The sequence below is a fragment of the Urocampus carinirostris genome, chromosome 13 (assembly GCF_059441175.1).
Source record: "Urocampus carinirostris isolate Australia breed hairy pipefish chromosome 13, RoL_Ucar_1.0, whole genome shotgun sequence".
Classification (NCBI taxonomy): domain Eukaryota; kingdom Metazoa; phylum Chordata; class Actinopteri; order Syngnathiformes; family Syngnathidae; genus Urocampus; species Urocampus carinirostris.
In genome coordinates this window covers 7,348,282-7,362,413 of record NC_142361.1, presented here as the reverse complement: position 1 = coordinate 7,362,413, position 14,132 = coordinate 7,348,282, and the positions used below count along the sequence as shown (strand labels likewise).

The following is a 14,132-nucleotide window of genomic DNA, read 5'->3' as shown; positions in this document are numbered from 1 at the left end:
GGTGTGAATGAGCGAGCGAGTTGTCTGTCCCTGTGTGCCCTGCGATTGGCTGGCAACCAGTTCAGGGGGTCCCCTGCCCACTGCCCGATGATTGCTGGGATGGGTTCCAGCACCCCCGCGACCCTACTGAGGATAAGCGGTGCAGCTAATGAGATGAGAGATGAGATGAGTATTGATTACAACATAGGGAAAATGGTTTTCTAATGAGATTGGACATGTCACTCCAGGATAAACATGTAAGAACATCAGGATAAAAAGCCTAAAATATTTACATAACGTACAAGTTCATTATAACGACAAAAATGGTGCAATAACATTTAGCTGCATTAAGTGCAAAATTCCCAATTAACTTCATAAATAAGATATGAATACCTATTTTTCAATAGCTTTCAACATTTTAGTGGCGCAATTCTTACTTATGGCGGCATATTTTGCTCATCAAAATTAATGTTTCCAGGTGTCATAGGAGGGTTTGGGTCTTAGAACTTAAAACACCCTTGTCCAGGTGACCCAACCCCGCGACTTTTGTTTAGATGGCATTTGCCTGTCCCCGTGGTACTCCTCTCTGGATCAAGAGCCATCTTGAGGATTTTTCAACTGCTTTTTTGCTGTTCTTGAAGGCTCTGCTCCTAAATGCCCCTAGGTGTTTGTAGTTGCTTATGCCCAACATTTGTGTATTATCAGTATCAAGAGTAATGATGGACAAATGATCTCTCAGTTTCTTATGCCTTAATTCAGCACTAATGAACCAGAGTAGTGACTTTTCCAGCAGAACAGGTTGAGTTAAAAAAAAAATACTGTGGGGCCAGCTCAGCAGGATTCTTTTGGGAACATATTAGTTAATTTATCCTAAACGGCAAACTTCAAACCAAACGGGTCACATTATTACTGCATGCTATTTTTCTTTATTTTATCTTTTGACTATATTGTAAACAAGCCTGTGTGTTTGCCTTTCTACCACAGGTATGTTACAGGCGCTCAGGCCACAACGAAATGGACGAACCCCTCTTCACGCAACCGCTGATGTACAAGCAGATCCGACGGCAGGAGCCTGTGCTAAAGAAGTATTCAGACAAGCTCATCGGCGAGGGAGTGGTCACACTACAGGAATTTGAGGTGTTGTTTGATCTTTCTTGATCAATATGCAAGAATTAGCATTTTTAGAAGCTGTGGTTTTCCTGGGAAAACCTTTTACAATTCTTGAGAATTGTGTTTTTTTTTTTGTCCGTTATTTTTTGCATCGGTGTGTTTACGGACTGCACTGTACACAGACGGACAATAGCGACAGTCTAGGGCAGGGGTGGCGAAGACGTGGCTCTAGAGCCACATGCGGCTCTTGGCTAATAAGAATGCGGCTCTTTGCCTCATCATATTTTCTATGTACTGTGGCTCTTTGCCTTGTTTCATGTTTAGTTTTTTTTGCGTATTGAGGGTGGACACTTTCCTTGAAATCAACACAAGAACAATACTTGTTGTATTGTAAGGAGAGGAGTGTGTTATGGGGAATAATGTGTTTTTAATTGTGTGTTTTTGTGTGTGTCTGTCTGTCATGGCAAGTCAGTGCGAGGTGTGGCTCTTTGACTCTCACAGATAAAAATTTCGGCTCTTTGTGTCAAACTTGTTCCCCACCCCTGGTCTAGGGCTTTTTCCCCCCTAAAATGACTGTGCACGCCACTGAATGCTATTCATGATTCGTGTGTTCCTGTGAGGCTTTTTTAAATATCCATAACTCCTACATCTTAAAGGGACAGTATGTATTATTCAAAGCTTCTCAGTGGTTAAAAAAAAACGTTCCTTAAAAAAACAAAAACAATACAGACGCTGCCCTACTTCCGGACGATTGTTCGTAAGTTGAATTTGTTTGTAAGTTGCTTCAGTGCTTTATTTTGTATGGAATGTATGTTTAAGGTTTATATAAATATGTTTGAGGCTTGTATAAGTAACCCGTATTGTTTTGTACTGAAAAATAAACATTTAATAAAATAATATGTTCTATAAAGATACTTCCTCCGTGGTAAAAAGCGGCTAAAAAAAAGTGATCCAACCATTTTCTCTACTGCATCAAGCTTTCTTATTCCACTTTCATTTCAAATGAAACGGTCCGCCTCTTCTTTACACTTCACACCAACCATATTGAATGGATGCACGAGATATTTAGCAATAAAAATGTCAAGGTTCTTAGCATGCTAGAGATTCAGTATGTTTACACACAAACGAGGAAGAGGTAGCGGATTTTGGGGTGGATGCTGGGTGACATCTTACAGTGCCACACGCCGGTAGCGGCGGAAAGAAGTGTCCTGCCCTCGAAAAAAGGTGCACACAATACAAAATCTAACTTAAAGCAATGTCTGGATATTTTTCGACATCCCAAAAATAATGTTCGTATCTACCCTTTTTCGTAAGTCGAATGGTCGTAAGTTGGGGAGTGTCTGTATTGATATAAAGATACATGTACTATCATATAAACACGCATCCTTTTTTACTCGTAGGTCAAGAAATTTGTATTTATTTTAGATTACTTAAGGATCACCTATAGGGTGCTGACATAATTGCCCACCATCCTGCTCGTACGGGTACCCCCAAAAACTAACTCTTCAATCTCCATTGTTAGTATTCTTCCTTGTGCTTCTTAGCAGTTTTTTCGGTTACACTAGACAATACAGCAACAAATTACACAGGGTACTTTTAACTATTTAGTGTACTTTATTTGGGTGTATGTACCTCTGAAGTCTGTGTCAATATGATCTTTTTTTTTTTTCCTGTGTCTTTGTTGTTGTTGAGTTTGTTTGTGCCATATTTTTGTGTAAGTGCTATGTCTGGATGTGTATTTGTTGTGTTTATGCTATGTTTTGTGTGAGTATGATATGTATGTGTGTAGTACTTGCGGGTTTATGTACAAAGTTATATTTTTGCATGCTTTTCTTTTCTGCTTATACGTGCGTAATATTGTATGCATGTGTACCGTGTGTTCATGTTTCTCAAATGTGTGTGTATTATTATTATTATCATTATTATAATAATTATTATTATTTTCAAACAGATGCTCCTTCCTTTCATTATTACAAGTTGTATTGTGTTTTCCTCTAAGGCCTTTTTTGTATTTAATCTTAGCACCTTAACCTTTCTGTGTGTTTTGTGTGGTTGTCATTGCTGTGGTGGGGTTTGTGTCATTGGGGTTTGTGTCTGTATGTGTAATTTTTTTTCTGTGTTTGATGAAAGTATATGGGCAATGTTTCTTGAGTATTTCCTATGTCTGGATGTGTATTTTTTGTGTGTCTTTTGATATGTTGAAGGTGATTTTTAAACTGTAAAAGAAGATTCCATCATTGAGATTTGTGGGATTATCCAAAAGTTTTCAAAGAATACTTTATATTAGGTTCGGACTGGTGCCTGTAAGCCAACCTTTGATTTAAATGATGGATTAGATGTGTCCCGATGAAATTTCCAAACTTCTCCTAGCTGGATTGCTCATTAAATATGCAGTCTAATACACGGTACGGCTGCATCCTTGGTTGTGTTGGTTTTCCATTTCCTTTTGTAATTCAATCAGCATATGAAGTGTCCCATACGTGTTACATGCTTTACGCTACGTTTCAAGTGCATCATTCATGGGAATCACTCCCCCTTCTCATTTCAAGCAGTGGCCTGGTAATAAGATTGTGTATTTTCATATCACTTCTGGCTCGCAAGTCCCTGGTGTTTGATGGTAGTTGTTCTGCGATCCTTGCAAATAGCCCATATGTAATCTACGAGGCGGTTTATTGCCACTAAAGACTTGTCACCTCGTGGTCGTTCTCTCATTCACTGTTGCTTTGTACGACAAAGATTTGTTGAATATGCTGATGTTGTGTTTGCAGGAAGAGGTGGCCAAATACGACAGGATTTGCGAGGAAGCATTCACCAGCTCGAAGGATGAGAAGATCTCACATATCCGACACTGGCTGGACTCACCTTGGCCAAGTAATCTACTTTTTTGCTGGTTTAATGAATGACTACACTTTCTTTTATACTTGTCTGTGTGATATTTTCGTTATAATAATTAAACACTCTAGCCAGTATTCTCAGGAATATTGTACGGTCTCAAAACAGTTGAGTCCAGAATTACCCCGAATTGGGTAAATATGTGGTTTCTTCTTTCGTGTGTGAGTTTAAAGTTAAGTAGACACTCAAAAAAAGGAGAGAAAACATCCATGGATTTTAAATTTGCAAAGAGAACAGGACAGTGATCCTTCAGATAAGAAATTCTCACCTGTTCTAAAGCACTCTCCTGGGCCTTTTATTTTAATAAATCTCCGAGGCTACAAAAGCAGATCCGCCCGAAAGGGTGTGGTAATCAAAGCACAGCAACCTGACTGGACAATAGTGGCATTGATGTAAACAGTGCTTCAGAGTCAAAACCACAAACAGTGGGGTATGATTGTCCAAATAATGAACTGGCATCCTATGCAATCTTATTTGCAGGTGTTTAATAATAAAAACAGAAGTGTGTGACAATGATGTAAAAATGCCAAAAGTGTCAAAACAAGGAACAGAAGTGCACAATAATGGTCAAAGTGACAAACAGGCATCCTATGCAATCTCCTTTGCAGGTGTCCGATGATAAAAACAGGATAAACTTATCAGCAAGTTAGTTTAAATTCTAAAACATGACAGGCATACAAAACGCTTGAGTAAAGCACTTTCTTTGAGGTATATTTTGAACTAAAACAAATACAAACAAATAGCTAGAGAGTACAGAACAAAGCTGAGAAAATAGTGCACTTTCATAATGGCAGACAATCTTTCATGTGTACTTGAAGGGCGAATCACAGCAGGCTATGACAAGACAAAACAAAAGACCACCCAAATTCTAACTTCGCACAATGCCTTTCTCCAGACTGAATCCTGGAGGTGGTTTGAAAAGACTCAAGGCATGATTCAAGTTCTTCCCCAGCGAATCAGAACACCAACTTAAATCAAGTCAAGTCGTGTTTTTTATATAGCCCTTAATCACAAAGAGTCTCAAAGGGCTGCACAGACCACTGCAAACTACAGACTATTATCACACCATTCCCTGATCCAAAACCTACATGAGGGCAAATAATACACAGATATTGTCAACATAAAATATAGTTCATTTATATGCTATAGAATAGAAATGTGTTTTAAGCTTAGATTCAATCCACCGAGGTTGCAGATTAAATCTCAGTGGGAAGAGCATTCCACAACACCGGGGTCCGAAAGGAGAACGCTATCGAACCTGCGGATCTCTTCTTGGCTCTTGGGATTACTAGTAGACCAGCATTTTCAGAGCGAAGGCTCCGGACCGGAACATAGAGGGGAAATTAAATCTGAAAGATATGAGGGAGCAAGTCCGTGCATGATTTTGTAACAGAACCTTAAAATCACATCTTAAGCAAACAGGGAGCCAATGCAGAACTATGTAACGACTGTTTTACAACTAGTGTCATGATGACTGATTACACGCACCTACCTGCGCTTGCTCGGTTGGCGCCAGATCCTGATTGGTTCTCCTTCCTACTTAAGCTCAGTCCTTTCACTCGCCTGTTGTTAGTCCGCCAGGGAACCTCTGTTTTCACAAGGCAAGCATTTTTTACTCTGACTCCCGTCGGTCCAGCTTTTTCACCCGTTTTCCACCCGTGCATTCCTGATTCCCCCGTCTCCTGCTACGACCCGTTTTTTGACCCCGACCACTATTGATCTCACGTCCCAGCTTACGACCTGTTTTTTTACCCCGACCACGTCTGATCTCCCGTCCCAGCTAACGAACTGTTTTTCTGTCTACTACGCTATGACCTCCTGCTCAGGGAAAATCCACTTCCGCGTTTGGAACACGTTCCGATTCCGTGAGCGGCTTTCTTCCCGTGTCCAGCGAGCACCGGATCGCAGGCGCTGCCTTTCCTCTATATCTCAATAAAACTTGTGACTAACATTGCGCATCTGGGTCCTACTTCCGTTCAGATGAATGGATACACTGAGACAAGTGAATAAAACAAGAAGTCAATGCATAAATGATTACATTTAAATGGATGGATAATAATCAGGTGCTCTAATTACCACTAAATGATTCACTGAATAAAATATTGATGTGATAGAATTAGAAGAATAGAATAGAATTCTACTTTTATTGTCATTCTTTGTAACAATGCACACAGAACGAAATGTCGATACACCTGACCCGTACAGTTAAACTGTAGCAAGCTGATGCAGCCGCAGCCATACAAGGCGCAGCCATTATAGTCATTAGGTGACCAAACCCCCCAATTCCAACCCTTAATGCTGAGCGCCAAGCAGGGAGGCAATGAGTACCAATGTTGTAAGTCTTAGGTATGACTCGGCCGAGGCTTGAACCAGCGACCTCCCAGTCTCAGAGCGGCCGCCCTACCATCTAGTCTACCGAGCTGGTGATCATATTAATGAAAAGGATGAAATGGGAAAACTCATACCTTTACGAACACATTTGCATTGGCTCATTTTAATGTTACAAAAGTAGCATTTCACAACTCGGAAAAAGTATTTTATGTTTTAGTGTTGTAAAAACAAACGACGTGAATTTTTGGTCACCTGATTTTTTTGGGTTGGTTATAAACAAACAAGATTCGGGATGTTTAAAAAATATTTTTTTAAGGCAAAATGTAAACATAATGACCCATTTCCTCTAGTTTCTTTTGTGTAAAACAACCCAATACTTGGTTTTGGTTTGTTACTGAATGAAATGAGGAAGTCAATCAAAGTAGTGGATTGGTTTTTATTTTAACAGAATCTGTATGTAACTTCTGTAATTTTTCTGCTGCTGAATGATGGTGACTAATATACCTCACCTTTGTAGATTTCTTCACAGCAGAAGGAGAACCCAAGACCATGAGTTGCCCCCCTACAGGACTGGACCAGGAGGTCCTGCAACATATTGGCCAGATCGCCAGCTTTGTGCCTTTGGAAGACTTTAACATCCATCCGGGTGAGATATGCTCAAAGCTTAGCATGGATTACTTTTACAATTTCTCCAATCAACCAAGATTTCTCACAACCCAAACCCCAGCTCCTGCCCCCCTGTCATTAAATTCTTTTCCAGTGCCCCCAACATAAGCCAGATTTTTACAGTCCGCAGTTAACACCACCTGTCTTCTTACACTTTCTCCTCGCTCTTCTTTTTTTTCACTTTCGGCATTTGCCAACAAGGCCTGTCACGTATCCTGCGCAGCCGAGCCGACTTGGTGAGGAAGGGTCAGGTGGACTGGGCCTTGGGGGAGTATATGGCCTTTGGGTCACTCCTCAAAGATGGAGTACACGTGCGACTCAGTGGGCAGGATGTGGAAAGGGGAACGTTCAGGTGAGTCTGCGTCATCTTGACTAAAAAACAAACTCAAATTCAAATTACGATTATCTTTATTGTGATTGATAACAACATAGTTTATACATTTATAGTTAAATAGACACTCAAGATGAGGAAAGAAAACATCAATGGATTATGAACTTGCAAGGAAAACAAGAATAAGCCCAAACCTGAGATAACAAATTACAACCTGTTCCTTAAACCCTTGATTTTTATTTAATCTCACAGGTTACAAAAACAACTCGCCCTAAAAGGTTTGGAAATCCAAGAAGAGCAACATTATTAGTCGTGAAAATAATGCAAACAGTAAAGAATAGTCAAAACGACCAACAGTGTGGTGTAATAGTCAAAATAACAAACTGGCATCCAATGCAATCTATACTGAAGGTGTCCAATATTAAAGACAGGAAAAAACGTATCCCTAGCAAACATTTATTTTACAGGATAAACTTCGTAAATTATTTTCATCTTTTTATCTTTTTTTTAATCATTTATCTTTACAGTTTAAATGTGTAACTGGAGTGCCTCGTCCAATTTTGTTGTCACAATATGTTCAACTCATTTTGTAACAATGATAATAAAGATATATTCCATTCTTTACTATTCTATTCTATTCTATTCTAACAAACTATACACAGAGGAAAGTAATGTTAAACCAAAGTTAAATGCGGAGACACTTGTATGGATATTCAATTCATTAAAAACATGTTTTAGTCACATTGAAAATAATTTTATTATTTTACTAATTATTTAAGATTTTTTTCTAGTAAAACTCTATTTTAAAATGGGTTATTGCATACTATTTTTTCTGCAATTTATTTTCAGAATTATATTTTTGGGGAATATATTTTTTAAAATTATCAACATTGATATTTTGTGTCGGGCAGCACGGCGGCGCAGTGGTTAGCATGTGTGCGGCACAGTTCTAAGGTCTTGGGAACGTCCTGTGTGGGTTCAAATCCAGCTACCGGACTTCCTGTGCGGAGTTTGTATGTTCTCCCCGTGCTTGCGTGGATTTCCTCCGGGCACTCCGGTTACCTCCCACATTCCAAAAACATGCTTGTCAGCTTAATTGGCCGGTCCAAATTGTCCCTAAGTATGAATGAGCGAGCAAGTTGTCTGTCCCTGTGTGCCCTGCGATTGGCTAGCAACCAGTTCAGGGTGTCCCCTGCCCACTGCCCGATGATTGCTGGGATGGGCTCCAGCACCCCCGCGACCCTACTGAGGATAAGCGGTGCAGCTAATGAGATGAGATGAGATATTTTGTGTCACAGACCAGAACGGACTCAATAGCGTACGTTTCTCAGTTTTTATTGGAAAGAGAGGGAGAGTAAGGCTTGCTTGCTTGATCCGAGGACTGACGGAAAACAGGAGCGAGCGAGGCGGGAGTGACACTTCCGTGTCGGACGAAGACAGGCGGGAATAGTAAGTTGTTTGGCCGGGGCTGGAGATCAGAGGCGATGTCGAGTTCGTAATCGTGGTCGTAGGCAGGAGGCAGGCAGGTAACGAGGCAAAACGGGTCAGGTAACGGGGGCAGGCAGAACAGGCGTAAGCAGGTCCAGAAACGGGTCAAAAACGAAGATCAGGCAAGAGAAAGGTTTAGCTGAAACGGAGTCGGATGGGAATGCTCACTGAGTGGAATACAACAGTTCACAACAATCTGACAATGACTGAGAGGAAGCCAGGGGTTTGAAAAGGGAGTGTCCACCAATCAGCTGTCCGGGCTGTTGGCGCCAATCAAGCTGCCGCAGGTGCTCCAAATTGGCAATCACGACAATTTTGGACATTTTGTACAACTTTTGTTCAAGTAATAATAATGATACTAATAATAATATTGATCACAATTGTGCTAATTTCTTGTTCGATTTATACAAGGAAAACAAATTTGTTATCGTACATAGAAGATTTTACTTGAAGTATTTCAATTACATTTTGATGTTTACATTGTCCAACATTTTATAGAGTTTAAAATATGTATTTAAAAATAAGAAAATAATACTTAAAATTAGCAAAGTGATCTGCGTGTGGGGAGTTGAACATGGCAAAATACTGCTTTCCTCAAAAAAAAACTAAGATGCAGCATAATGTTACGTTTGCACAAAAAGCTTGCTGACTGGCTTTAACATAGTTTGCTGATGCTAAAATGCTAAAAATTGGTTTTAAAGATAAAAACAAAACTTAAATCCATTCGTGTTATTTTCTTGTGCTAATCCACTAATCATTTTCTGTAAATATAACTCAACTGACTTGAATATAGTTCCCCAAGACCTGAATCTGACCCAATGGCGGCACAGCATTACTTCATTACTTCAATTTTACCTATTCTTTTAAAATGCTTCTCAGAAACGTTTCTCCTCCGTGTATTTACTGAACGTTACTCTTGCTTTTGTTTTTCTTCGTGTGGCTCTTTGGGAGCCGAGCATATTGACGCTTCACGCTTGAGCGTGTGCATCGGCGCTGCAACAAATTTGACATGTTTGGGTGTGGGAATGCGTGCCCTCTCTTCTCATTAATGGGGCCCCCAAAGACAGACAACGTAGCGTGCACGTCTGTCCGTAAGTTTTTGTGTCGGTGTAAAAATGGGTGTGCAGGTGCATTTGTGTTACTTTTTGTATCTTTATAAATTTGTATACCATATCTATTTCAAGTCAAGTCAAGTCATTTTTATTTGTATAGCCCTAAATCACGAAGAGTCTCAAAGGGCTTCACAGATTGTTACACTATATTACACAAACTATTTTCAACCGACAAGAGGAGTAGGTTATTCGTATGCAATGGAGTAGAAGTGAGTTTTAAGTTTAGATTTAAACATTTCCACTGAGGTTGCAGATCGAATCTCAGGGGGAAGAGCATTCCACAGCACCGGTGCCCGGACGGAGAACGCTCTCGAACCAGCGGAAGACTTCTTTGCTCTCGGGATCATCAGAAGACCAGCACTCTCAGATCGTAGGCTTCGGACCGGGACATAGTGGCAGATCAGATCTGAAAGATAAGAGGGAGCAAGTCCATGTATGATTTTGTACAATACTAAGAGAACTTTGAAGTCACATCTTTGGCTAACTGGGAGCCAATGCAGGTTAGCCATAATCGGTGTTATGTGATCGTACTTTTTTGTCCTAGTTAAAAGCCTCGCTGCGGCATTTTGTACTAGCTGAAGAGACTTGATTCTGGACTTCGGGAGACCGGAGAGTAGTGCATTGCAGTAATCGAGACGGGAGGTAACAAATGCATGAATTATTGTTTCCGCATCAGACTGAGACAGTATTGAACGGATTTTAGCAATGTTGCGAAGATGGAAGAAGGCAGTTCTAGTAATTTGCTTTACATGCATCTCAAAGGATAGATCAGGGTCAAATATGACACCTAAATTTTTAACTGAGTCACTCTGTGTGATGTGACATTTGTCAATGTTCACAGCAGTTTTTGCGAATAAGTCCCGGCATTTAGAAGGACCAATGACTAACATTTCGGTCTTTTCAGAGTTAAGACGCAAGAAATTGAGTGACATCCACTCTTTTATCTCAGTGAGACAGGCCTCCAAATTTCCACAGTTTAGTGTGGAAGATTCCTCCAACGGAAGATATAGTTGAGTGTCGTCTGCGTAGCAGTGGAAGCTGATATTGTACTTGCGAATAATATCACCTAATGGAAGCATGTAAATGTTGAAAAGTAGGGGGCCGAGCACTGAACCCTGCGGAACACCGCAGGTAACATTAAAGGGCTCAGATGTCGTTTCACCATATTTAACACAGTGCGTCCTATCTGAGAGGTAAGATTTGAACCACGAGAGGACGGCTCCTGAGAGACCAATCCATTTTTCCAACCGTTCTAGTAGGATATTGTGGCGCACTGTGTCAAAAGCAGCACTAAGATCCAGCAGCAGCAAAAGTGATGAAGCGCCAGAATCCATTGACATTAGGAGATCATTTGTTACCTTGATCAGAGCTGTCTCAGTAGAGTGGTTAGCCCTGAATCCTGATTGCATGGATTCAAAAAGGTTATTCTCCGATATGAAAGCATTCAGCTGCTGTGCCACTACTCTTTCGAGTACTTTAGAGAGGAAAGGTAGGTTTGACACAGGTCTGTAATTACTTAATATTTCTGGATCAAGGTTGGGTCGTTTCAGTGTGGGTTTAATAACGGCGGACTTAAAAGCTGCTGGAACTACACCTGAGGAGAGTGATGTATTTATAATATTTAGAACTGAAGGCCCAAGGACGCTAAAAAGACTTTTAATAAGTGAACCTGGGAGAGGGTCGAACTGGCAAGTTGTCGGTTTGGCCGCATTCACCACTTGTTTGAGATCATCAAGTGACAGTTCACTAAAACCGGCCATTTTCCCAGGGCAGCCACCCTGTCGTGCATCTGTAAATTTCAGTCCTTTAATACGTGTGGTACTAACAATATCTTTTGCAATTTCTTCCTGTATGCATTGAATCTTCTTAGTGAAGAAGACCATTAAGTCCTGAGCAGAGTGTGTCGAACTGTCTGCGGTAGCCTGTTGCCTTGTAAGCGATGCTACAGTGTCAAAAAGGGCTTTGGGGTTGTTCTTTTGAGACGCAATCACCTTCGAAAGGTAGGCCGATTTTGCAGAGGCAAGGGCCGCTTTATACTTTAACAAGCTGTCACACCAGGTTTGATGGAAAACCTCAAGCTTGGTAGCGCGCCATTTTCTCTCCCATTTCCTGCATTCTTTTTTAAGGGCTCTAGTTTCATCAGTAAACCAAGGTGTGCGTCTTTTAGGACGTGATTTTAGTTTTATGGGCGCTATTGAATCCAGCACTCTAGTCAGGGTGGTATTGAACTCATTTATGAGTGAGTCAATCGAGCCATTGTATTTAGGAAAGGACGCAACTGCTCCAGGAAGGAGTTCAAAGAGCTCAGAAACTGTGCCAGTGCTTATATTGCGTCCGCTAAATCCCTCAGCTTTATTAAGTCTACATTTAGTTAGCACCTCAAATGTCACTAAATAATGATCAGAGATAACAGTAGTACACGGTAGAACCATAATGTTTGAGGTTAAAACTCCTCGAGTCAGAATCAAGTCTAGCGTGTTCCCATTTTTATGGGTTGGCAAGTCAACCAGTTGAGTAAAACCAAATGCATCAATTAGAGAACTAAACGCAATAGTAAGTGAACTGTGTGGGGAGTTCATATGAATGTTAAAGTCTCCCATAATTATAATTTTGTCTGCATAGGTTACTAGTTCAGACAAAAGTTCAGCAAATTCGTCTAAGAAAGTTGTGTATGGCCCAGGTGCACGATAGATAGTTATTACATCAATTGACAATTGAGGGGACCGCATCACAAGAGCCTCAAACGTTTTGTAATTATTAGAGGTACGTGTATTAAATTTGAGCGATTTTTCAGAGATTAGCGCAACACCACCACCTCTTTTCAGCGTGCGTGCTATATGACTACTCTCGTAGTCTGGGGGAGAGGCATAATTTAGCGCTAAGTGCTCATCCGGGCGTAACCACGTTTCACAAAGACCCATACAGTTAAGTTTATAATCACGAATAATGTTATCAACAAGTAAAGCTTTTGGAGCAAGCGATCTAATATTTAACAGACCAAATTTCAGCTTTGCTGAATCATTTGACTTAGCTGAACTCTTTGTAGTCTTTGTCGAGATCTTCAAAAGCTCCCGGCGTTGTGGCCGCTCGTGAGCGCTGAGTTTAAAGCGTCGGTTGTCCGGCGAGGAATGAATGGTGGAATTAGTTACATCCTCGCGTCCATCCTCGCGTCCATCTTGCTGCTTGGACTTCACACGCTTCACACATCTACCTGCACGGCAACCACGCTTCTGTTTCCTTTCTTTACGGGGCCGTCGGCGTCGTTTATTAAGAGGAATAGCTGTCCACAAGGATGCCGGGTCTCTTTGAAGTTCGCTCGGTATATCATGGGCGGTATAAAAAGTGCCCGAAAAATCGAAATTTAGACGCCCACCCAACCGAATAAGTTCGTCCCTACTGTAAGTGTTTTTGGCCACACATGTGTCCAAAAGTGAAAGCAAAAAAGACAAGAGAACGGCAATAAATAGAAGATTAGCTGGAGAGCTAGCCGCAAGCATGTATCCATGCGCAGCCGCCATCTATTTGTGTATAATGGCATTTTTTTGTTACCTCAAAAATGAATAAATGTTAAAGTGCCCGTTATATATGAGGTTTTCAATAAATTATTTTTATCGCACATATTCAAAAGTGCTTGTCATTCCCAATGCTTAATTTGAGCTGAGAAAAAGTGAAAAAAAATCGTATTCCAATTTGTATTTAAAAAGTAGGAGTGCACGTTATGCACAAAAAAATGGCATATTTTATGTTTGGCTGTGCATTAAGCAAAACATTTTTGTCTATTTTAACGTAATCAAAACAAATTCAAGATAAAACGATACCCTTATCGTGCTCGTGTCACGAGCAAATTTTCCCGAAAAGAAGTAACTGAAAACCAATGAATCCGTTTCCGGCCTCCCAAAAGCGTCCAAGTTTTTCATAAATAGTTATAAAACTCATCTTCTTGATCACTCATATATTCAACTCGTAATCAAACATAAAAATACAGGAATAAGATGATGATAAAATTAATTCAAAATCACCTTAAAGCCCTGGCCCGCACCAAAGGAGCAGGAGATGTGTGGCTCATGCTAAGGCCAAGCTCATCTCTCGATGGAGGACATGGATACAAACCAAGACTGAAACCAGAAGAGACAATGATAGAGGCAGGATAAGGACTTCAAATATTGAGAGTGTCGGAGGTCCTAAATGGTGAATTTTACATTGCTGCTGAAATTTTCCTTGCA

The 14,132-nt window shown here is 40.6% G+C and overlaps 1 protein-coding gene across 3 annotated transcripts in view; it reads left to right on the top strand.

The window, feature by feature from the left end:
• ogdhl (oxoglutarate dehydrogenase L) overlaps positions 1 to 14,132 on the top strand; it is a 47,148-nt gene that overhangs the window by 15,631 nt on the left and 17,385 nt on the right. For all 3 annotated transcript variants that reach the window (XM_088350631.1, XM_088350632.1, XM_088350633.1), the window contains exons 12-15: positions 964 to 1,116; positions 3,858 to 3,960; positions 6,830 to 6,958; positions 7,180 to 7,330. In XM_088350631.1, coding sequence (XP_088206757.1) covers positions 964 to 1,116; positions 3,858 to 3,960; positions 6,830 to 6,958; positions 7,180 to 7,330 — 536 coding nt within the window. The remainder of the gene's footprint in view (positions 1 to 963; positions 1,117 to 3,857; positions 3,961 to 6,829; positions 6,959 to 7,179; positions 7,331 to 14,132) is intronic.